The 26,931-nt window shown below is 39.8% G+C and overlaps 1 gene segment (V, D, J or C); it reads right to left on the reverse strand.

Moving 5' to 3' along the window:
* Positions 1-587: 587 nt before the first annotated feature.
* LOC140460455 (Ig heavy chain C region-like) overlaps positions 588-26,931 on the reverse strand; it is a 38,516-nt gene continuing 12,172 nt past the window's right edge. Inside the window, 7 exon segments of the C gene segment in view lie at positions 588-2,210; positions 6,103-6,269; positions 18,409-18,729; positions 19,522-19,842; positions 22,797-23,114; positions 23,195-23,491; positions 24,606-24,926. Of these exon segments, the coding sequence occupies positions 2,202-2,210; positions 6,103-6,269; positions 18,409-18,729; positions 19,522-19,842; positions 22,797-23,114; positions 23,195-23,491; positions 24,606-24,926 (1,754 nt within the window).

Below are 26,931 nucleotides of genomic sequence, written 5' to 3' on the forward strand. Positions count from 1 at the left end.
GTCAGGTTTATGGATCTTGGGTAGTAATTTCCAGTGCCAAGGTATCAGGATCTGCTGATTAGTATTCAATAATTGATTCATTCATTACTGAATAGCGTTTTTGAGTCAGTACAGATAGATGTAATTCTGACTGTCTTTCAGGAAGAATTTAGAACTGAAAACTAGATTCCATTGATGACTCATATCTGTGGCAGTAATTCAATGACGTTTTATTCCTCATCTTTGTTGCATGATAATTATCAAACCTCGTTGCTCTACTCTGCATACATGCAAGGACATACATTGCAAGGGATCAAACAGTGCCTGCCAATACTCCTTCAATTCAGCTAACATCCTGACATACTCTGCAGTCGCCTATGTAACAGAGATTGTAGCAGATGAAAACGTCTGATCTCGCAAGGAGAGTTTGCAGATGGGCAATAAGGTTTGAGAGTGTCAATGCTTCCTACTTTACAGGACTGAGTTTCAATTCAATCTGACGATTGTTACGGCCAGCAAACTGAAAGTAAATGAATAAAGCTCTGCACAGCGGTTGCTAAATTAAAAACTGATTTTATTTGCAAAAGGAAAATCATTTATGAGGCGAAAATCTGTGAATACTGACGTTATCAGTGGAACGAACTGAATAACATTACATTTTGAAAACATGTTAGATTGAAGGTCAGGATTTCAACAACATAGAAATGATTGGCAATATGGAGTAGATAATAGCAAGTACATTTCACACCACTGCCTTGACAGAATAGGAAGGCAATAACTAAATTATATTACAACAGTGGAAAGGCAATAACTAAATTATATTACAACAGTGATATCTATTGTTGGCAGCATTACATTTCTGCAGTTTGCATAAATGAGTGCAAGTTTCATCTGTTTCTGACACTTCATTTATTTTGAAAATCATAAGAATTGCAGGCTTGTCAATAAAAGTAACTCAAAGGCTTGAAAACACATGTGGGAATAGAGTGAAGGTACTGAGAAAGCAAAAGAGCTTACAAGGCTTTGAATGGCTCATGAATTTCAAGAATGAATATCTGATCCACTCAAAAGAAAATGTATTCTCTTACATTTAATCACTTCCATTGCAACTTGGAAGGTTTGCAGCAAAATAAACAGCACAGAAATCAGCTAATTTTTAACTGTGATGTTACACAGTATCTGGTGCCAATTAGACTTCTTTTGTTTTTGTTCGTACAGAGAGACAATGAATCATTTGAACTCTGTTTGAAAATAGCCCTTCATGAAATTGCTTTAGTGCACCTATTGTCTCATAACAACAATGTTTCTGGGAATTCGTAACCATTGTTTGAAATAGGCAATTATATTGGAACACATTTCCACATATGTGGTATTACGGATAGTAATGGCAGTGTCCATTGACTTTCTACGAGAATGTGAAATCCTGCGACTTTTTCAAGGTCTAAACAAATTGTATGCGACACTCAAGAATTTTTACTAAGTGTTCGCTGGGCTCTGTATCTCGAAATATCCTGAAGATATTCTCAATCGTTCCAGCTCAATGCTCAAACTCAGCATTGATAGCCTTATCACTTCGCAAATAAAAATGCTGAACAGAGGAAATCTCGGCTCTCACTGTCAGATAATTAATAACAACAGTGGGGAGAAAAATACTCATACTTGTAGATGCGTTTCCAATTCTTGGAAAATACATTTTCTATGTCTTCTATCGTAATGACTCGACATTCTGTCAAATTAATAGGCTTTTATCTATCTCATGCTCTTGGGTAAGAATTCTATACATGATTGCGTGCCTGTTTGGAAGGTTTCTCTGGTTACCTTTCTCAAAGATGTATTGAACACATCTCTAGCAGGTGAGTAACATAGGATACACTTCATTTTTTTCAAATGTTGCCGACAATTGGCAACTTTCAACGATTCGTCTTCAGCTTATTTAAATGAGGAAGAGTGATTTGCTCAGCTTGTGGCAGTTTCATTAAATTTGTTTAACACCAACACTTCAAAAAGAAAGGGTGAAGATAAACGTTATGGACCAACAATATGCAAATAGTTCTCATTCCTGAGTTGAGATCACATTAAAATACACGTTGAAGTGATACCGTGGAAGGGCCATTTTGATTGAGAGCAAAAATCAATTCAATGCCATTTCTAATCAGCATCTGATGGAGCTTCATACACAAGCTTTCAATGAAGTCAGAAGTAATTGTTTTCATCAGTGATGGTCAGTTCACCTGCAGAGAGCAAAAGTCCAATAATTACGAGAAGAAAATCTATAAAAACGTTTAATATTCTGAAGCATACACAAGAGGCAAATCGCAGACTATCATTATGAAATCGAGTGGTTTGTTTTGTGATCTGGAAAGGATTGACAAAACTCCATGACCAGGTAACCTCAACTCTGGTTAGACGTTTCTTCATGTATGCAACGTACTAAGAGAAATTTGGACTTGGAAGAAAAATAAATGAAGCATAGATTCATGTTTTGTAGAGGAGATTAAGTTCAGTAGCATAGCGAATACGAGGAAATAAAGGCAGATCACGGCCCGCGTGGGAAAATGTAAGAAAAAAGCAAGATACTACGGATGCTGGAATCTGAAACCAAAAAAGAGAAAATGCTGGAAAATCCCGGCAAGTCTGGCAGCATCTGTAAGGAGAGAAAAGAGCTGACGTTTCGAGTATAACTGACCCCTTCTCAAAGCAAAAAAAAAGGGAGTAATAGAGAGGTATTTATAATATTTACACTGTCATTATCACCTATTTGTTGCTACCTTTTCTTCTGGACGCAATCAGGTCCCGGACCTTCCCGTGGCTTGCCATTTCAATACACAATCCTGCTCCCATGCCCACATGTCTGTCCTTGGCCTGCTGCAATGTTCCAGTGAAGCTCAACACAAACTGGAGGAACAACAGCTCATCTTCCAACTCGGCATGTTACAGCCTGCCGATCTCAACATTGAATTCAACAACATTCAACATCTCGACCCCTCTGTTTTCATTTTGCTCCATAATTTCATTTCATTTATTTTATTTCTTTTTTTCTATTTTTTCACTGTTCTGTACCTATTATTGCTTGATTGTCTCTCTTTCTCTCGCTCCCCACTCTCTCATCATCTTTTTCCTCTCTTCTTCCCCCTTTGCTACCCTTCCGCCCTGTTTTCCATTTTGCCTCTGCTTCTCTGATTCCCCCCCACGCCCCCTCCCCCCCCGCCTCCCCACCCCATCCCTCACATATTTTGCCACATAGTTCTGGCTTCAGCCTTGGTCATTCACAGCTCCTAATCTCCCTATAATCTCTCTCTGTACTGTCATTATCACCTCTTTATTGCTACCTTTGCTTCTGGAGCCACGACTCACCTTCTCTCAGAATAGTATAAATACCTCCCTATTTCTCCCTTTTTTTTAGCTTTGACAAAGGGTCATTTAGACCCGAAACGTCTGCTCTTTTCTCTCCTCACAGATGCTGCCAAATTTGCTGATATTTTCAAGCATTTTCTCTCTTTTGGGCAAATGTAAGGTCGTTTACAGTTGGCGAAGACAGTTCAAATTTTATTACAAAACATCAGCAAATTCTGAGTTCCTGTTTATAAATTAATTGAATTGATTTTCACTCGACGCCATCATCCTGCTTGCAACTTAGAATGGCCTCACTGAAAACCGAGCTTGCAGTTGACAAAGCGATCGCTAGTGCAGTAATGCTGGGGCAATTATGTGTTTCAGAGGCCAGTTAAGGACAAAATGTAAAAGTGCACTCTGCAGCATATATCGGCAAACTGCTGAGAATCAAGTTAGAGTGGGAAATTGCAGTATTCAATGCTCTAGCAAAGCTGAAAGAATGAACTGACGACACCATATGTCTGTGTGTATTATTTAAGCACAAGAGATTAAAACATAAAATTATAATAAGGCCCTTGACTACTCCTTGAAAATCCCAAAACAAAATCTATGAATCTTCTTCACTATTTCAATCGGGTGCCCCGTGAAATGAGGCTTTCACCTGTTTGCAAAGCAACCAATTGTCATGCAGGATTTTTTTCTCTCAGACAAAGCATTTTCATTAATCAAAAAGCTAAAGTTCTGTGGATACTGGAAATCAAAAACAAATTTTGAAATTGATGGAAAACCTCCGGCAGCATCTGTACAGTGAAACCAGATTTAATGCTGCAGGTCAGTGAACTTTCTTCAGAGCTTCTGTATTTCATTAATAGATTACAGATTAATAATTCAAGGCTATGTGTGGGACACAATGAGCGGGACATCCTGTTATAGTTACACCGAATTCCTCACTTTGTGTTTGGGTGCAGAGCGCACATGGCAAGAAGGATATATTGGTGGTAGATTCTGCATGATGCAGAGTCACTCAAACGATGCCGTGCCTTCAAACATCAAATGGATTTTGGATGGTTGCAGTGATCATGGTGAATTTCTATTAAGGTGGATTATACAAGGTGGTTGACATTAGTTCTGAGCGAAATGCAGTGAAACAGAATAACTCTTGAGATCCATCAAACCTATGTATTGAACTGGTAACTCAATCATCATTATCTAATGGTGATATTGATGATGATGGTCACAGAGTACAGAAGTATGTTTGGTAGCAGTATTAATTAGTGCCAACATAATTGGGAGTGATGTGATGAACCAATTCCTCTTTACAAATATGCTGGAGATGTTAGAGTTGCCCACTCAAAATTGTGTGGATGTCCAGTGCCGTTTTTTTAAGAAGACATTCTGGACCCTTGCCTTTATCAGTGCGCATTTTAGAGATGTGAGATCAGGGCGGTTATGTTGGAGTTTTACAAAACTTTGGTTAGTCCACAGCTGGATTACTGTGTGTAGTTCTGTTTACAACACGACACCAAGGAATTTTCTTTTAAGTGGACGGAGTTTGTAGAAGATTAAGCAGCGCTGGAGAGCTCTAAATATTAACAGATGCTTTGTTCATCCTGGTTGTTTTCTTTACAACAGAGAAAAGAGATGGGGGAACGTGATTTAGATGTACATGACTACAAGTGGCATGGCCAGGGTAGATGGGAAACTATTGTTTCCTTTAATTAGGTGCTCAGTGAGGAAGGAACATAATGGAAAATGATGGGTCGGTGTGTCAGAATGAACTTTATGAAGTATTTGTTCAGCCAGACGGTACTGGGCATCTGCAAGGCAATGCCTCGGAGGGTAGTAGAAGTGAGAAAAAGAACTTTTTAATATTTAAATCTTTACGTGGATGACCACTTCAAGAATTCTAACATACAACTCAAATGCTGGAATGTGCGAGTAGAATAGTTCGATCGGCACAACTCTGCAGAAATTGCGTTTGTGCGTTCTGTGACTGTATTAATCCACCACCAAGTCAAACAATCTTTCTGCATGATGTCGAGGATTTGGTATTGGACTGGGGTGGATAAAGCTAAAAATCACACTTCACAGGAGCAGTGCTCTGAAAACTCCTGGTTCCAAATGCAACTGGTGGACTAGAATCTGGTTTTATAAGGTATATTTTTTAAAATATTTCTGCAACTATCCTGTAAAGATCTAGAAGAATCCTGCGTGTTACAAATATTTTCGCCTCTCATGCTTTTCCTATAAATTCACTTTGATCTGTCACTAGTTAATCTGATTCATTAATTAATCTGAACTAAACTAATCTAAACTAAACTAATTAGTTAATCTGATTCATTAACTAATATTTTCCTCATTCGTTCATGGAGATGCAGAATTATTTCAAACAATTTGTGCTGAACTTCTTTCGATTTTTTTTTTACCTTTATACTCTCGGGTCTCAATATATTTCACCGTGTCGAGTTTATTACCACCAAGTATGAACTGCCGTTTTTTTTAAAAACAAGTTTTCTACCCTTTTATGAGCTGACACTACGGGTGAAGCATTATTTCAATGACTGACATATTTTGGTTCCTAAATCCCGCATTTTTTTAAAATGTGTGCTTGCATTCCTCTATGCAATCATCCCATGAGGACGTTTATTCAAGACGGCAGTTAATCACTCAAGATCAATTTGAAGAGGATTAATGATTTTTTGAGTAATAGCTCTGCATTATTATGTGCAGATTAGCATGATTTCATCTATGAAAGCCGAATGGAACACAGCTATTAAAATGTGTTATTACCTTAAGCACAGTTACAAATGTGCTGTACAGCGTACTGAGAATAAACAGGACGACAAACGTCATAATGGATAATGAACTGTTGGCATCTCCATCGAAATGTTCTTGTTCATTTTCTTCGATGTCATAGTCTACCGGGTCCTCTTTTATTTCAGGAATACCTGCAATTACTGGAAAAATTTTTTTGAAAAATTAGTCACGGCGACAAAAAATAATCCAGGTAAATTTTCTCTAATATCAAGGCACTGGCAATTGTGTGATATTTAATACATTCTTTGTCAGACTGAGTAAACTTCAGTAAAGAAATTAATGTTCTATCATGGAACTTCCATGACAGAGTAGACTATATAGTTGTGAGAACAGGCAATAGAGGGCAGAGAAGAGTAAACATGACTTTCTCAGAGGGATGTCATGTCTAACAAATTTGTTGGAAATTTTTGAAAATGCAATAAAATGTTTGGACAACAGGAGATCAGATGATGTAGTTTATATATGGATTGCATCAAAGCTTTTGAAAGACCTCTTTCTGCACATTATTAGAGACAGTTAAAGCACATGGACCTGAGCAAAAACGTTCACGCCAGATCAGAAACTGGCTCTGTAATAGAACCCAAAGACAATGATAGAAGACTGTTTGGATCACTGGAGCCTTGTGTGAAACGGTACACCACTCCGAGCAGTTTAAGGACCCTTAATGTTCGTTAGATACACAAAAAATTCAGATAAAAATGTGGGGGGAGGAGGAATATGAAGCAAACTTGCAGAAGATACCACATTTCGAAGAGTAGTAAATAGTGAAAATCCTATTGGGTGATTGGAGAACTAAGACAGGTGATAATAAACGCTGATAAGTGCGAGATAATATGCTTTGGAAGAAGAAACAAGGTGAAGTAGTGTTAGGGCACACTTGTTTTCATCTGTTGTGCCATAGAGCATAAAGAAGTAATTTTGGACTTGTACGAAGCTTCAGTCAGGCCAGGTTTGGAGTACGATGTCCAGTTCTGATCTTGTCATGGCAGGAAGGATGTGATAGGATCAGAGGGGAGAGAGGGAAGGTTCACCAGGATATTGCCTGGGACGGAGAAAATGAGCTATGCTATGACCCTAGATAGGTTTGGATCATTTTCTTCAAAACAGAGTAGACAGAAGGGGTAATGATTTACGTGTATACGATTACGAGAGGTATGGAAAGTTTTAATAGAGAACACCTGCTCCCCTTGGTTGAGGAGTCAATCACGACAGGGGCATGAGGTTCAGAGTGTCATTCAACATGTCAAGAGAATTTGGAATGCACAGATTGGCGAGGTAACATAGAACATAGAACATCGAACATAGAACGTTAAAGCGCAGTGCAGACCCTTCGGGCTTCAATGCTTTACCGACCTGCGAAAATGCTCTGATGCCCTTCAAACCTACACCATTCCATTATTATCTCTACGTATTCCCATGACCCATTTAAATGCTCTTAACTTGGGCGAGTCTACTACTGCAGGCAGTCTATTTCACGCCTCTAGCAATCTCTGAGTGAAGAAACTACCCCGAATATCTGTTCTAAATCTAACAGCCCTCGGTATAAGCTCAGTCCCCTCATGTTAGCTATCACCATCCGAGGAAAAAGGCTCTCACTGCTGTCTAACCATGTTATGATCTGATATATTTTGATTAAGACACCTCTCAACTTTCTTCTCTCCCACGGAAACAGCCTCAGTTCCCTCAGCCTTTCTTCAAAAGACCTTATTTCTATGCCAGGCAACATCCTAGTAAATGTCCTCTGAACCCTTTCCAAAGCATCAACGTCCTTCTGATTGTGTGGTGACCAGAACTGCATGCAATATTCCAGGTGCGGCCTTACCAGTATCTTGGACAACTGAAGCATGATCTTGTGGCTATGAAACTCAATTCCCCTACCAATAAACGCGAATACACCATATGCCTTCTTAACAACCCTATCAAACTGGGTGGCATTTTTCAGGGATTTATGCACCTGGACACCGAGATCGGTCTGTTCATCTACACTGCCAAACATTTGACCTCAAACCCAGTACACTGCGTACCCGTTACTTCTTTGAAGTGAACCACCTCACACTTTTTCCACATTAATGTCCATTTCCCACTTCTCAGCCCAGCTCTGCATCTTAACTGTGTCCCTCTGTAGCCCACAGCATCCTTTGGCACTAACCACAACTCTGCCTACCTTAGTGTCATCCACAAATTTACTAACTCATCCTTTAACGCCCACATCCAGATCATTTATAAAAATGACAAACAGCAGTGCCCCCAGACCAGACCCTTGCGGCATGCCACTGATAACCAAGAACCAGGATGAACATTTCCCATCGAACACCATCCTCTATTTTCTTTAAGCTAGCCGATTTCTGATCCAAACCGTTAAATCACCTTCAATCCCGAAACTCCATAGTTTGTACAGTAGACTACCACGTGGAATCCCATCAAACGCCTTACTGAAGTCCAAATACGTCACATCAACCTCTTGACCTTCATCCACCTTCTTTGTCACCTTCTCGAAGAACTCAATAAGGTGAGTGAGACACGACCCACACTTCGCAAAAACGTGTTGACTATCCCTAATCAAATCATTCCTTTCCAGGTAATCATAAAGCTCTTATAACCCACTGTAAGGCTCACTGGCCTATAATTATCTGGGTTGTCCCGACTCTCCTTCTTAAACAAGGGAACAACATTTGTTATCATCCAGTTTTCTGGCACTACTCTTGTCAGGAATGGTGACATAATGATCGAAGCAATGGGCTCTGCAACCTGTTCACTGGCTTCACCGAGCATTCAAGGATAAACCCCACCTGGCCAAGGGGTCTTAACTATTTTCAGATCTTCCAAAATTTCGAAAACCTCCACTTTGTCAAGGGTAATCCCATCAATTCTTATAGTCTGCATCTCTGCCTTCTCACAAATATTTCAGTTTTCCAAAGTGAAAACTGACGAAAAGTATTCATTAAGCGCTTCAGTTATGTCCTCAGATTCCACACACAACTTTCCAAAGCCATCTTTGATTGGCCTAATCTTACTCCAGTCATTCTTGCATTCCTGATATACCTGTAGAAGGTCTTCAAGTTTCCCTTGTTCCTAACTGTCAACAACTTCTCACGTTGGCTGGAAACCTTGCAAAGTTTAAAGAAATGGAAATATACTTCAAATATCACAATATTCAAGGATATGGGACAAGTGCAGGAAATTGCAATTAGTGCACGTTTAGTTCACGTTGGAGCAGAAACGATTGAGCAAAGAGTCTTTTCTGTGCTGTTATGATTCTGTGCATCTATGGATCTGTAAAGTGTATTAATATCCCATACAATTGCGCTTTTCACGTTCGGAGAAAAAAGTGAGGATGACAACAGCATCTGGTGACCACCAACTAATATCTTGCCTTTTGATACCAACAACAATGAAAGAAAATCCATCTAAAATAATTACACTTGACATCACTCAGTGCAGAACATTCGTAGGCATTAACTGGAATCAGATGCTAAATAGGTATGAAAGATTACATGAAATAGGCAACGATTGGGAATGGGTAAGAGAACGCCAGTTCTCATATAAAGATTTAACCAGTGGCCTGTTCAGTACAGATCACTATATATGTTTTCTCAATTCCGAAATGTATTCTGTGACTTGACAATTGTAGAAAAGTACTGATTCTCTTCCTCTTGCAATTTCAGGCCAGCATTTCAACTTTGTTTCCTCGTAAAAAAACCAATCAATTATTTGACCACCTTTTTTTCCTGTTTTAAATCATGGCTCAATTTCTGTAATTAATGCACATTTCTCCAACTGACTGATACCTTGATCCAAAATGATTCATTCTAAGTTCAAAACAGCTCCCACTAATAAAGTTCCATTGACAGGTTTGCAGAGATCAATTTAGTGATCACGTTATGAATGAAATTGCACAGAACTATAGAACCATACAGCATTACCTGAAGGACACACCACCCCAGTTTCACATCCAAACTGCTTCCAAATAACTTGAGGATTTCTGTCTCAACCATCAAACCAGGAAGCAAATCCCAGACAGCCCTCAACATCGGATGGAAATGCTTTTCTCTCCCTTACTTCCCATGTCGTCCTAAGAGGTACCCTCTGGTTAAACGATGATCAGTTAGTTTGATCTAATTACAGAATGTGACTGTAAAACAAATTACTTTTCTTGTCTAAAATACATTAATGAATTTCCCCGCAATAATACCATGACGTCGCTGCCCATACTATATAAACCCCTCATTATTTTGTATTGTTCAATGTAGTTAGAACTCTGCCGCCTGTCTTGGGAGGAAAACAACAATGGTACATCCATTTAAAATTTCTCACAACACTCTTGTATAACATGGTGTCCTCTATCCTGAACAATTTTGCCTTTCCACGAACGTGGTGACTTGGACTCGACACAAAACTGCTGCATTTGCTTCAATACACAAACCACAGAGTTCGAGCATTGAATATATTTTGTGTTCAACATTCCATCAAAAGCAGGAAAACATCTCAATGGTTCACACATGCCTTTTTTAAAAAAATCACTTCAGCACCTGTACTTCAGCAATCATGGACCGGTGGACGTATGCTGTAAAGTTTCTGACATCCTCTTCACTTCATATATTCTCACTTACAGACTGAATTCAAATTATCATATTTCACCAGCAGAACTGAACCAGTCATATAGAGCTGCATTTGACGGCCATTATCATTAATGTAAATGACGCCACTGCCTCTGTATCATCAACGAAATCCAAATCAAAACTTTAACATTAAACTATAAATCATGAATGTACACCTCCAATTCCGAGCGATAAAACACTAAGTCGTGTCATACAACACTGGAGATGGTCAAAAACAAAGGAACGCATTCTCCATTGTTAAACATTGCTTCCTGTCGGTGACACAATTTTGTAATCAAACTTGGCATTCTCTTGTATTTCATGGGCTTTATTTTTCTGTCAAGTCTTCGACGTTGGAACTTGGCAAGTGCCTCACTATATCCATTTAGACATTACCGAAATGCTATCCCTAAGAGTCCCCTTGATGCTATTGCACCAAAAGAAATCGCTCAACTTCAAAACACACGATGTTCACTCCACAAATTCATTCTGACTTTCCATGATTAGTCCATCTCTTTCTTAGTACCATTCCACCTAAACCTCTCAAAATTGGTTATCGTAAATTGCGCTCCATGGAGTACAGACTAACTGGTCTTTAACTTTCTGGTCGACCATCAAGACATTTTCGAGGCTGGAATAGTTGTAGACTTACAATTATAATCGTCTGCTACCTCACATACATTTCGTGAGAACTGTCAAATGATCCTTTGAGCATCTATTATTACCTCACTGGGTTCCTTTTACCACGAAATATATATGCACTTTCCAGGAGGTTTGACTCTACAATACTTTCATTCTCATTATTATTTAAAGTAAAATTTTACTGGAATCCTTTTTTAATTACACTCTTTGCATTAATTCCCTCCTTAGTGAAGACAAAGAATTCTGTCAGAAACAGTTACAATGGCCACTCCTGTTCGCCCCAATGCTTTCATTATTCCCCTTCTTCCCTGAAATAGCTCAATGAAAGAATACTTAGGAATGCCTTAACTTTTCCATCATTTTATTCATTCTCTCGTTGATTTGCTACTGTCCTTTTTGCTTTAATTATCTTCGATTCTGTAGCTTGCTGCTGTTGAGATGACAGGAATATGAAAGCATGGAGCAGACCGTTCCACTCCTTGATACTGATTCACCATTCTAGATAGTATTGGATTGCCTACCTCGGGTAATGTTTCCATACATCCACATTGCCACTAATGTCGTTAACATCAAACACCAACGGTACTCTGTCATGCACATGCTCGGTCAATCTCTCATTATTCGATTAGCTCAGACTATTAGTGCAGTCTCTTCAAAGTCGTTTCATGGGACGGTCCGACAATCTCACAAATTTGTCATCTGGATGTCCATCACAATTCATTTGAAAGGAAATTGCATCCTAACTTAAGTGAAGGTAATAGATTTTGCACTATGTCTCGGTCCAATCTTAGCAATGCCACAAATTTGAAGCAATATGTGCATTCATGTTTAAATTTACGTGCGATTGAACTCCTTAAAACATAGTTGCTGTTCATTGCTTTCGAACAACTTTGATTTGATTGGAATTATTATTGACACATACCTAGGTGCAGTGCAGGCAGATCATATCAAACAAAGTATATAGGGTCCTCGGACAGAGCGAACATAAAACGTTACAGCTGCAGATAAGAGGAACACAGCGAGATCAACATGAAATATAATATTTGAGAGTTCCATTCAGGAATCTAATAGCAGCAGGGAAGAAGATATTCTTGAATCTGTTTGCTCATGTGCACAAGCTTTTATGTCTTCTGTCTGAGAGAAGAGGCTGGAAGAAAACGTAGCAGCAGTGAAAGTAGTCTTTGATTCAATTAGTTGGTTTCCCAAGACAATGGAAAATCAACACCTCTTCTATGGCTGGAAGGCTGGGTTATGTTATGGACGGGGCTGTGTTCATGACACTTGTAGTTTCTTGTGGTAATGGGAGAAGCTGTTGCCAAATCACACTATGATGTATGCACAGAGAAGGCTGTCTATGGTGCATTTGTGAAAATTGATAAGAGTGCTTGTTGACATATCAAATTTCCTTCAGCCTCCTGAGGAAGTAGAGATGCTCTTTTGTTCCCTTGAACATTGAGACGACATGGGTAGACCAGACAGGTTGTTGGTCGTAATCACTTCCAGAACCTTGACACTGTGGATGAACCCCATCTCAGCCCTATTCATGCAGGCAAGGGCATGCCATCGGCTTCACTTCCACAAGGCAATGCTCGACTCCTTCGTTTTATCGATTGCTGTCGTTACACCAACCCTCTTAGCATTCCATCTCTTTCTTGCATTTGTTAGATTCCAATAACTAATATAGTCAGACTCACAATTCCCTTTTAGCATTAACATTTCCCATTCTCCTGGCTTTTCAGAGATACTCCTCATTGAGGGCCGTTATGCCAAAGAGGAAAAAATTGTAATTAATCTACAAAATAATCCATCTGATCTCTGTCCATATCAGTTTGGATCCTCCTTGCTTTCTTATCACGAACCACGTAGTTAATTGCCACTGACAATGCTGGAAATCTTGCATGGTGTCCTCATAATCATTGATACAGCTTAGGAATAACGAGTGCACAAATGTTGTTCCTTACACTACTTCACTTGTAACAATCGTCCAACAATAGAATGATAGTTTATGTATTCCATTTCGACTGACGCAATGTTTTCTTCAAATTAATGAAACCTTAATTAATGCCAATATAATGCCTGTCATCAAGAAATCTTGAATTCACACCAGTATAGTTGATGCAAAGAAATTACTGCTCATAATGTATTCAGGCAGTTGGACATTTCATCCAAAACAATCACGATCGCAGAAGTCTCGTACTTTAATATACTGTTTCACAGAATGCATTCAAAGCTCACGTCTGGGGTTTTAGTCTCTCAATGCCATTTCGGTATGAACTGACCTGCTGTGTGCTCTCAGCAACAGCTGCAACTGGCATCGATCGCAACCCAAAAGCAAATCAGTTTAATTTACGCATATGCAATTGATAACAAGACTTCAGTGGAGCTGGGTGAGTTGGTATCGAGTGACTGAGGAGAGAACAATGAAAATGACGAGTTAAGATGGCAAGCAGATATTTTGGCACAATGGATATTTACTGCGAAATTGAGAAGTGGATAGAAGGCAGTTCAAAAACTTTATTTCAGTTCTGTCTATCCAAAACGTATGCTTCAAACAGCTGATATAGAATGGTGGCTTACGCGTTTCAACAACTAACCAGCACGTAATGTCATGGAACCCTCAGTAAATGAGGTTTTTTTTAGCATGAACAGATACCACATAAAAAGCTTCACCGTTAATATTGTCATCATGTTACGTAAGATTGTACATGTACAGATTCTATGTTAGCAGCAGCATCATTCTTCAACTCAAACGAAATTTCCGACATGGGTAGATACCCCATTACATGACCTGAGGAATCTGCTCTAGTTATTGACACCCCCACCAGTACAGAATAACTGGACCAGTATACATCACGGTATTTCTAATATACAACAAAACAACCACTGAAGAACCAGATACCACAAAGAACACAGAACGGAGAAGATTAGAGTGCATTACAGGCCCAGCGATGTAGCACCGACCTGTGAAATCAATCTGAAGTATATCTAACCTACATTATTCAATTCTCGCCCATATGCCGAGCCAATGACAATTTTCGTGTCATTAAGTTGGCGAGTCTGCTATTCTTGCAGGCACTGCGTTCAATCCCCTATTATTTTCTGAGTAAAGTAACTACCTCAGACATCTGTCCTATAACTATCATCCCGCAATTACAAGCTATGTCCTCTCGAGTGAGCCATTGCGATCCGAGGAAAAACGATCTCACTGTCCACCTTATCGAACTCTCTGATTATCTTGTATGTCTCAATTAAGTCACCTCCAACCTTCTTCTCTCTCATGAAAACAGCCTCAAGTCAGTCAGACTTTGCTCATAAGGTCTTATTTCCATACCGGGCAAAATCATAGTTAATATCGTTTGAATCCTTTCCAAAGCTTCCACATCCTTCCTATAATGCAGTGACTAGAACTGTATAAAATACTCCAAGTGCGGCCACACCAGAGTTTTGCACAGCTACAGCATGACCGTGTGACTCCGAAACTCAATCCCTCTAACAAATAAAGCTAACACACTGTATACCTTATAACAACCCTATCAACCTGGGTGGCAACTTTCAAGCATCGATGTACATGGACACTGAGAGCTCTCTGTTCCTCTCCACAACCAAGAATCTTACTATTAGCCCAGTGCTCTTTATTCCTGCTATTCTTTCCAAAGTCAATCACGTCACACCTTGCTGCATTAAGCTCCATTTGTCGCATCTGAGCACAGATCTATAGTTTATTTATGTCTCTCTGTTATCCACAGGATCCTTCGGCACCATCCACAAGTCTACCAACCTTAGTGTCAGCCACAAATTTACTAAGCCATCCTTCTATGCCGCATCTAAGTTATTTATAAGAATGACAAACAGCAGTGGATCCCAAACCTATCCTTGCAGTACACCACTAGTAACTGAACTCCACGAAGAATATTTCCCATCAAACACCACCTTCTTCTTTCAGCTAGCCAATTGTTGACCCAAACCGTGAAAGCACACTCAATCCCATGCCTCAGTATTTTGTGCAATTGCCTACCACGGGGAAACTCATCAAAAGCAAAATTGTTTCGAAATTTCCCCACTCAGAGACAGCCTCATGGAAGGATACATAGAACAGACAATTGAAAATGAACTCTCCAATCACCAATCCAGCACGAACAGTTGTCACATCACGTTGAACAGATCTATCCACGCACAGATATGCCTTTCAACATGGAATTATGTCACATCGAAAAGCAAAGCAGAGTGTCACATGCGGAGATGCAATCTACTGACAATAAGTATCTCATGTCATGAAACTGCGAAAACTACTGAATGTCAAAAAGTTTCATCACATTCATGAACAGCTGTTCAGACATGTATGTTTATCAAAGCAGGTTACCTGAGCGTGCTATCTTACACCTGATCAATGGTGTAGGCTTTCGTGGTCATGTATACATTTCAGAACCACAATCCTTTGCATTCCTCCCTCATAAACTAATCAGAACACATAACATCACGAAAAACATCGCATCAGAACAGCCAATGTGAAATTTGTGCCTTGCAGATTCGGAATGTTGCAAATGCTTTGCTAAAGATTGTTTCCTCCCATGTTAAAATGTAGTTTTTTGGGGGGAAAGAGGCATCGTAGATGCAGTTGAAACCAGACACAAATCGACCAAACAACTACCCAGATTGCTGCATTGGTTTCAGCTTACTGTGTGCGATATTTCAGCCATGACACTTTAAATTAAAAAAGGAAAAGAAATCTGTTGATCTTGTAAATCAGAAACTAAAGCAAAGATTGCTTGAAAGACTCACAACATACAGTCATAGAGTCATAGAGATGTACAGCACGGAATCAGACCCTTCGGTCCAACCCGTCCATGCCAACCAGATATCCCAACCCAATCTCGTCCCACCTGCCAGCACTTGACACATATCTTCTAAATCCTTCCTATTTATATACCAATGCAACTGACAGCATCGGTGGAGAAAACTCAGAGTTAAGGTTTCGTTTCGAGTGACCCTTCCTCGTTGGTTTTAATGAAGGTCACTTGAACAAAATGATAATGCTTTCTCTCCGCAGATGCTGGGAGACCTACTGATACATGGAAAATGGTCTGTTTGGTGCACAGGTTGGAAATGACATAATGCTATTACACCAACGATGGGATCAGCTAATTGAATATGGATTTGCATCCGCATATAATACTTCAAATGGATGCTTTAATTGTCCAGGTGAATTCTGATTTCGCCTGCTAATAGTCAGGGTTAGTGTGGAGATTCTACATGGGTGACGTTCGAAGCAGCGATTCTTGCACTGATGCAGGAATGACGCTGTACGAGTGCAATTCGTCATAATGTATCAGAATTATAACCGTATTATAACTACAAATTAATGGGTGATAGATTTAAGATTGATGTCAGAGGCAAGTTCTTTACACAGAGAGTGGTAAAGGCCTGGAATTCCCTACCTGCTAAGATAGTCAACTCATCCACATTAGGGAGATTTAAACAATTCTTAGATAAGCTCATGGATGATTTTGGGATAGTGTAGGGGGGGGGCGAGCTGAGAAAAGTCCATAGGTCGGTGCAACATCGAGGGCCGAATGGCCTATTCTGTACTGTATTGTTCTAAGTTCTATGGAATATATGGAAAGACTGGATAAGTGAATGTAACGGTATCCAAACACGAATTTGACTCACTGAATATCATTTCGATAAGTGAGGAAGCGTTTTGCAAGGGAAGCATTAATAGACATGGTTGAAAAGTTCAGTAGTGATGGGTAAATGGGAAATTCTGCGAATTCATATGCCTGGTAATTAAGTTTTGTGTAAATGTAAGACTATAGAGAGTGAAAGATATATAGCAGACAACGAATGGGTGAAACAGTCAGTTTGAATCATATGATTTTGGTGAAAGCAGACAAACCAGAAATATGGCAGTCTTCTGTTGGGTTGATTGATGGGCTTAGATATTCCATTTATGTCGAATTTCTAGTCAGAAAAGAAAACAACTGTCACCACAGGAAATGGACAAAAGCTGAATGATGAAAATGAGTGACGAACCTGAGTTGCCGACAGAACAGAGGACAATGATTTTGGATTCTGCATTATTTGATGTTATGTCATGTCTTAGGATGTATTGGACATACACAGAGGAAAAATAGACGGTTGTGAGAGAGAATTATGTGATATCAGTGTCGAAGTGGAGTCTGAGATTGCTCGCATTATATCTGTGATGGAATGCGTGCAGCCTGCTCTGGATGAGGGCTCAAGCATGGATCCTTGTGAAAATGCAACACAAATACGACAGACTATGACTGGACGTCACGACTGGACGTCGAGTACTTGGCAAGACTGGCTACATGAAGGTAAGGCCAATTTGGAGAACTGATTCGCACACTGAACAAGTTGACACCATGATATCTTCAATCATTTTATTTAACCACGTGATACCCCATGGGCTCTGCATGGTGGAGGGGTGCAGCCAAAAATGGTGAGGATAAGTGTGGTTTACTCAGAGTGAAGCCGAGTGGCTCTAAAGGTCTGCACGTGTAAACAAGCTGCAGTGCTGGTGTCTCACAAGTGGGTATCACACACATTTCAATCAAGGTCAAAATCATCTTTCTGGAAGTCCTATACATGCAAACCAAGAATAAGTAAGTCAAAGTATTTCCATTCTGCATTTATTACAATCATCGGAGCCACATACAGACTTAAACACGGTTTATTTTTTCCTGCAGTAGCGCGGTGGAACGTTTCAAGTGATCTTCAGAACGATCAGACTTACAAGACAAGGCTTTCCTTGCATTTCAGAGTCTAAGCTTAATTATCTTTTACCGACAGATGCAATTTGGAATAGTGGCTACTTTCTTTTTTTACAAAAGTGATCACTGATCTTAAATGTGACTGATGCGTGCAATGAATTGAAAATGCTTAAACGCTTACTTAAACAGTTATTACCAAAGTAACATTAAACTATCTATGGAGAACAGTTAGTCAATCACTGCAAGTTATGTGCAGGTTTTAACAACATCGCTTAGTACGACTGAAACATTGACTGCTGTCGGTTTACCATGAGATTTATTTGTACTTCTGATTAACTCCCGGCTGAGGGATGGGTGTCCCACTAAGCAGGAGTAAGTGGTGTCATTGTTCCATTCCGCCGCCGTGACTCTCAACCTGCTGGTCACGAAGTTGGAACCATTCCCCGCCTGGCTATCCACTTGGGTTCGGTACCCGGTATCCAAAAGGGTGTCATTGGCCATCCAGCCAATGTAGATCTCAGCTGGGTAAAAGCTGGTGACGAGACACATCAGAGTCGCTGAATTCTCAGCGTCAATCTCGTCTGTCGATGGCTGCAGGAGGTAAACTTGAGGAGGACGCATTTGGTCGTCTGCAAAGAGAGAGATGTTTGTTTAGCTGAGACCATTTTACATCTGCATTAGAATTTCATTGCTAGTAATGCATATAGTTTATAAAATATTTCCTATCTCTCAGACTATGCAAATATTTCTGAATGCTACAGTATTTTATGTCCCTTACTTTGCTGGTTTAAATCTTGGAGCCAATCATACATTTTGCAAAGATTGCTGTTCGTGTGGTGCAAATCCACTTACAGTTCTTCACGTTCATTTTCAGAAAAGAAGAAGCCACGGCTATTGGCTTTCCATGATTTTCTCATAGCGTTTTAACAAGCCATTCGGCCCAACAAGTCCATACCCATACGCTAAAAGGCATCCCTCCAAGACCCACTCCCGACAAAAGCACATTCCCCATTGCCATTCCATCTAACATGCACATATCTGGACTGTCGACGAGAACTGGAGCCCGCTTTGGAAGCCCACGTGAACCCTCTACACCGAGTTGGAATTGAACCTGTTCCCTGAGGCAGCAGTGCAAACCAGTGAGCCACTTGCTGCTGCTGATTTGGGGCCATTTACTGTAACGCATTAATGGTTTGCAGGATTTTTTTTTACATTGAACTAGTGTATGAGTCAGGCTTATATCAAAGTATCATAAATTAATATTTTTAGGAAGATACATACTGGACTGGAAACGTTTACCCTATTTTTCTCTCCACAGATTCTGCCACTCCTGTTCTGTTTCTTCGAAACATTTTTTTTTGTCATTTCAGACTTCCGAAATCAATTCAATTTTGTTGTTATTGCAATACTATCCGACTTACCAATTTTTTTCTTGAGAGAAGCTTTCTGTGGTGTTGGTAATTCACTGTCTTCCACCAAGCAAACATATTCGGCACCGCTGTCCCACTCTGACGCAATGACTTTAAGTTTGCTCACAATGGTGAATTTACTTCCGTTCCAATCAGGATTTTCTGTCTTGACTCCTTTTGTTCTTTCAGCCCCATTCACCTGCCAGAAAACTTTGATGTTTTCTAAGTTGCTATAAACGATTTCACACACAATGGTCGCTGTCTTTTGTGTCCAAATCTCTTCGAACGGAGGTTTCAGTAGATTGACAGAAATATCTGTCTGACGGCATTCACCTGGAATCAGAAAAAAAATGCATGTTTTCAGGCTGCAATATCGAAATCAATTCCAAAACACGACTAGAGTTGGAAATAGTTTTACTTACTGTGATCTGTTATCTGTTTTCTGAGATCGTTTAGGCTTAATTAATCAGATGCTGTGTCCTCCTTTTCGCATTGGTTGCATTCACTCTGAATATTATGGATAAGCCTGCAGTCATATTTCCGATATAACCTTGAACAATTTGGAAACTGCTCTGCCTTGGATAGACTGAGGCCTAATGTCTCCACTCGAGTGCTGCACATTTTCACCTCTTGCAGTTACCAGTGTCAGAAGACAGTTGCTGCCACATGAACTGCATTTATCGGAATCCAATCCCAGACGAGCAAACACGTGTCATATGTGTCCCCTGTTCATGAGCTAACATTATTTGCTCTGTGTCAGAAAAACTCATGGAGAAATTGACGTGGCATCAAACTGCATTTTTATTGATTGCATCCTTTCAACTGACTTTGCTACCTATTTCCTCGGCAGGCATTTATTTGAAAATAATAGGTACTTGCTGCATGATTCAGTTCCAGTCATGGGCCCATTCAACAGATGTTTTTCATATTACTCTTCTTTGAAGAGTGTTAAGTAAGGAAATCTAAAATATTGCGAGCACATGTCTTTCAGTTCTCAACTCTGGTGTTGGGAATAGCCAAAACTAACAGTTATTCAGAATCGTGATAACTTTAAAGGAATTCATAACGTAGAGGAAAGCATGCTTTTAGATTGCTAAAGGAAAAATGGTTGCTTTTAGTACAATAACAGTTACTTCTTTGTGCATAACGTAAAGTACAAATGAAAAGAAGGTTATTGAATGTTCTGCTTGTATTGTTACCTTGAATTTTCGTACAGTTACAAAATTCACAGAACGGGTTATCTCTGAAAGTTTCAATAATACTTGTGAGGAATGATGCTCCATGTCTATTCTGCAGTTCAAACGGCATAATTTTATTTTGTGCGCATATTGTAAAGCTTATGCAGTTCCTCTGTTATGTTATTGCTTTTGTCAGGTTGTCTGGGCGGGAGAATATTGCAAAACCTACTCCCTTGTTGATTAATATTACTGTCTCACTTTCCAAACTCTTAAGTATAAATACTTGCTTTTCCTCTGGCTGTCCTGAGTTCGTCTCTTCCACTGCATCTCTGTTCAACCGAGCAGACTGTTAACATGAATTTGTCGATTCGCAACCTGAGTTCAGTCGCGCTCTATTACCATTTCTTCCTCAATAGGTGGTTCATAATTTACGTTCCATGATCAGTCCCATTCAAATAGTCTTGCTTTTTCAAAACCTTTCAGCTAATACAATTAAATAATAGAGGCGGGAATGGAATTGTGAAAAAAAAAACTGATCAGAATGAAATTAATCATCTAGAACATGGAACATGTAACATTACAATGCAGTACGAGCCCTTCGGCCCTCGATGCTTCCCCGACCTGTAAAACTACTCTGAAGCCAATCTAACCTACCCTCTGCCATTCTCGTCCATATCCATATCCAATGACCATGTCGATGCCCTTCAAGTTTGCGAGTCAAGTCCTGCAGCAGGCAGTGCGTTCCATGCCCCTACTACTCTGTGAGTGAAGGAACTATCTCAGACCTCTGTCCATATCTATCACATTTAATTTAAAGCTACATCCCTGCGTGCTATCCATTGCCATTCAAAGATAAAGGCTCTCATTGTCCACCCTATCTAAGCCTCTGGTTATCTTATATATCTCAATGAAGTCACATCCCAAACTTCTTCACTCTGATGAAAACATTCTCAAGTCCACCAGCATTTGCTCATAAGAACTTGCCTCTGGATCAGGCAGCATCCTCGCAAATCTCCTTTGAACCCTTTCCAAAACTTCCAAATCCTTCCTATCATGTGGTGACGAGAACTGGACGAATTACTCCAAGTGTGGCCGCACCAGAGTTTTTCACAGAGGCAATATGAACTCATGGTTCCGAAACTCAATCCCTCTACCAATCAAAACTAAAACAGCGCATGCCTTCTTAATAACTCCATCAACATGGATGGCAACTTCCAAGGATCTCTGCACATGGACATTGAGATCACTCTGCTCATCTGCACCACCAAAGATCTTATCATTAGCCCCTGTACTCTTGACTCATTATCTCTTTCCATAGTGAACCACCTCACACCTTTCCGCATTCAACTCCACTTGGCACCCTCAATCCATCTTACAGTTTCCAATGGGGTAGTTATCTCTCACCTCTGTCCCTTGGTAACCTACAACATCCTTTGTCACTATCCTCCATGTGACCTCCATGGTCGGAGGGCTGAACAATATAATCCTTCAAATGCACAAGTTAATTCATGTGCATCAGTTCTACTCGTCGAGAAATGTTTGCATTTCTAAGTACCTTTCAGTTGACTGTCAGCAACCGCTCGAGCTGGTATCAAAGGAGGAGCATGAAGCAGTGACCGAAGCAAGCAAAACACAAAATCATTTCGACACAAACATCCTCTCAACAAATTTCATTGTTCTCGAAAGACAACACGCCTTCAAGCATTAATCTTGTGGTTAAGCCCTTTCTCTTAATATAAGTCTTGAGTTAACCTATTTTTCTCGTCAACCTGTTCAGATAACTCAACACACAACTCTGGAGGAGGTGGCAAGTAAACACTGGCATCTTGGTCCAGGATGCCACAAGAGGGCAATGCGCCACAAGAAGTTCCTTCCAGTTTTTCGATCAGCAGTCTTCACACTACTTGAGACCATGTGCCTGTTGGATGTTATTGCTACTCCTGTTCACCTCATAGCCATGTGCAGTGTGCTAAAGTTGTTTCATTCCAAGAGATCTTGTGCATTTTAAAATTACTGGAACCTTAGAATGTTTGGTTAAGATTTCATGTTCTGTCGATATTCAGTACAATGTGTTAATGTTGAAAATGTTTGCTAGAACACTGTCCTTACCTTTCGGGCTCCTGATTTCCCTTTTCACAGTGGACTGTGAAGGTGGATGCGAGGCAGTACAGGTGTATTTTGCGCCGCTTTTCCATTCCGCTGCAGGTAAAATGAGGAGGCTCCGTGTGCTGTAGGTCAGGTCCTGTTCCAGAGCAGTGGGGAAATTGGTGATGTTCACGTTGACAGAAGCTCCGTCTTTCTCCCAGGAAACGCGTATTTTGTCAGGATAGAACCCTCTTAGCAAACATGTGATCGTAGCAGTGCTGCTGTTCTTAATTTCTTCTGGTGATGGAGGCAGGAGGCGGATATATGGCTTCATTGATTTGACTGTAATAGAAGTACATACAATTTTAGTATTTCATCTTTAATAAAATGACATGTACAAATGCATATTTCTTGTCACCAACCTCTTGCCATTCTTGTTCGTTTTGATATTGCGGGTGATGATTGATCCTGTTTTGCGGAACATGTGTATTCCACCCCACTCTGCCACTCGTCCACGGTGCTAGTCAAGCGGCTGATTGTCACATATTGGTTTATGTTCGCTGCTTCAATTTGAACGTCTTCATTCCGCACCTTTCCATCCACCATCCAAGAGATAACTACCCCACTGGAAACTGTCGAAAGCACTTCGCAAACCAGAATGGCGCTTTTATTGATCCAGATTTCTTCAACCAATGGATCCCTCAATAATACAGTTATCTCTGTGAGGGAGAAATCAGATATTCAGATTCTGGTCCCTGTTCCAATAATGTAATCAGGAGTGCAACAAGAATGTCAAAATCAATGAACAAGGAAGGGATGAAGCATGCAACCGTCTCTCTCCCTCTTTCCCTCTCTCTCGTGTGTCCTGTGTTGTTTGTGTGTGCGGGAAAAGAACTGACAGGAATAAAAGAGAGTTCTAGAGCAAGGTAGACAGGTAGAGACACAGAAAGTTTACCACATCGTGACGGTCGATGCATTTTAAGCACAGAAGTTCATTGAGATCGTTATCAACAATGGGTGTTTTAAAGTCCTGTCTAAAAACTGATCTATATAATGAATGTTCTAAATAAACATATTGGCGCATGCCTTTTGTTTCTGTCAAACCCCTTGCAATAACAAATTTTTATCTCTGTTCCACCAGACACCTTATCTCTCCCCTTAGCTACTCTGAACATTGTCATCCTTTCTACATCCTTTCTACATCCCAATACATCCTTTCTACGATTGCATTGCAACAATCAGCAACATACAATACTAAATCCTCACTAGCGACAGCTTTAGAAATACGCATTGTTGAAAATGTTTCCTTTGTGATGAAGTGTGTGCATTGTCAAGGCTTTATTTTGCTACTCTGAATTGACTCGGAAAATAAGAAAAAGCGGGGGACTACCACGTTGTATAAATAATTTTTAATACCGAGCATATCCAGAAACTCTGCCTAAGCTTGTCAGTTAAGAGGTTTGCTCACTAATCTCTCTCATTCAGTTGCTTTCTTCATAATGTCTCTATATCTGTCTCCTTTCCTCTGTCTTCTTCCAAGAACTTTGGTTATTTCAGTCAGACCTATACAGTGCAAAGGGAAATAATTTCAGATGTTATTCTCCACTTTTTTTTGAAAGAGCGGGTTTAGGTACCTGGTTCATTTCGACTCATTTTTGCTGTAACATTTCTCTGGACTACAAATTCCCATTGATATTACTCACTGCAACTAATTCAAGAATGCTTCGTCCGCAGTAATAAAACAACAAAATAATTTTCCATCTTGTCTAATATTTATTACAAAACTGATTATCGTAATGAATGTGAGCTTGTGAGGTTGTCTAGTTTTCTTACCCGATGTTGAACTAATTTCTTTTCTCTGGTTAGTGTTGGTAGCAGAATGAGAAACTTGACAACTGTACACAGAGCCGCTGTTCCATTCCTTCAAGGGCACTTTAAGCAAACTTGTAGAGCTAAAATCATTGGTCACTGTTTTCGTTGGAGATGTAGTTGTAAAGCCAGAACTTATGGTATTGCCGTTCTTCTGCCAGGTCAATGCAATTCTTTCAGGATAGTATCCGCTAATTAGACAAATCAGCTGCAGAAATTTGTTTGCCCTCTGTTCTTCAGTTGCAGAGTAGTGGAGACCGATGACTGGTGGAGAAGGCTGTATGCCTAAAATTACAAATTAAGACTTACTCTCTTGCGTATAGATGACTGCATTGTTTCAGTGATGTCATGTACAATCGATTACTCTCAAATAATACCCAGAAAATAATATTATTGTATCAGACTATCATGTTGCTATAAGAGGTTCCTCGTAACGTTGGCGTCATATTTAACCTTGAGGTGAGCTCCACACTTGTTTGGCTGATGGAGTCCAAAGAGCAGAAAGAAACATATCAGTCAAATTCGTCCACACTGACCAGTTTTTCTAAATTGAACATGTGCCATTTGGGTCATAGAATCATTGATAACAAAGAAACAAACGCTTTGGTCAAACCCGCCCATGCCGACCAGACATCTGAAATTCTGTCTTGTCCCATTTGCCAGCATATGCCCTATATCCTTTTAAACCCTTCTTATTCATGTATCCATTCAAATGCGATTTAAATGTTGGAATTTTGCAAACCTCCAACTGGTAGATCAATCCATAAACGCACCATCCTCAGTGAGAAAAAAATATCATTTAGAAGTCTTTCATATCTTCCGCTCTCACCTTAATCCTTCACCCTCCATCTTTGGACTCCCTCACACAGGGGAAAATGCATTGTCTATTTAAGTTCACGTTACCATTTATAATGTTATAAACTTCGATAAGGTCACAAATCAGCTTCTGACGCAGCAAGGGAAATAGTCCCAGCCAATTCAGCATCTCCTGTATCTCAAACCCTTCAACACTAGAAACATCCTTGTAAATCGTTTCTGAAGTTTCTCAAGTTTCAGAACGTCCTTCCCAAAGCAGGGAGACCAGCACTACAGACGATATTCTAAAAGCAGCCGAAGCAATATCCTGTCCAGCTGTCACATGACCTACCAACTCATACTCAGAGTACTGACCAATAACGGAAAGCATTCCAAGGGCCTTCTTCATTTGCTGATACTTGGTGCATATTCTACAAACATTTCCTCTTCATTTACCTTCCGAAAATCATTTAAATTTTGTTACAGTACCACTTCTTCCACTTTCTCTGAAAGGTCATTTCATATACACACCACACTCTGTGCAAAAAAAAACTGAACCACAGATTCCTTTAAATCTTTTCCGTCTCACCTTAAACCTATCCATTCTAGATTCGGACTCCTATCCCTTCGGGAATATACTTTGATATTTACGTAATACATTGTTCTCATGATTTTATAAACCTCTAAATGGTCGCCACTCAACTTCCTCGTTAAGACTACTTAGTTTTATATCTAACTTCACTGTCTGGTTTGACGGTGAGCTTATCTACTGCTCAAACATTGTACAAATTTGTCTTAATCTAGAAAATGCATCCCTGGCCAAACTCCCACTTTCTAACTTTGGGTCTTCTAATCGCCTTCTGCCAATGTCTTAATCTCAGGCCAAGCACGTCGGACCGGCTCTCTGCTTTGTGATATAATTTTGCCATGTCAAGCAATCCCTCGATTTCAGCATTCTCTTCCTTGTCTTCAACCTCTCAATGGTTTCACTCAACTCTAACTCTAAAATTTCCTCGAGCTGAAATCGTGTGAGACATTTCTGTTGATGCACTAGCTTCTGAAGAATTCCTCATTTCAACTGTCACAAAACTAATCAATGTACTTTCAGCCTCCGAGAATCGACGTTCTGTATACGACTCCCTAAACCTTGTCCCATCTACTTATTAAAGCATTTCTTTCTGTTAAAACAAAAACCAAGTCTTGAAATATTGATGATTTATTTCCAATAATCTGTTTTACATTTCTTGCTAACGAGGCAATTTGATCTCATGTCATAATCAGGAAATAATTTTGAGCAAGCTTTTAATTTTGATATCATTGTGGTTTTGATAAGTCAACAGAAGTCAGTTTAAACAACAGAGACAAAAGGAATATGGAGGCCTTGTTCAAGTACTTGAGGGAGCAAAATTGTTCCTTACTCAAGTAGAATCTCGACTATATCGAAAAATAGAAACATAGAAGATAGGAACATGAGCAGGCCATTCAGACCTTCGAG

The sequence above is a fragment of the Chiloscyllium punctatum genome, chromosome 36, assembly GCF_047496795.1.
Source record: "Chiloscyllium punctatum isolate Juve2018m chromosome 36, sChiPun1.3, whole genome shotgun sequence".
Lineage (NCBI taxonomy): Eukaryota > Metazoa > Chordata > Chondrichthyes > Orectolobiformes > Hemiscylliidae > Chiloscyllium > Chiloscyllium punctatum.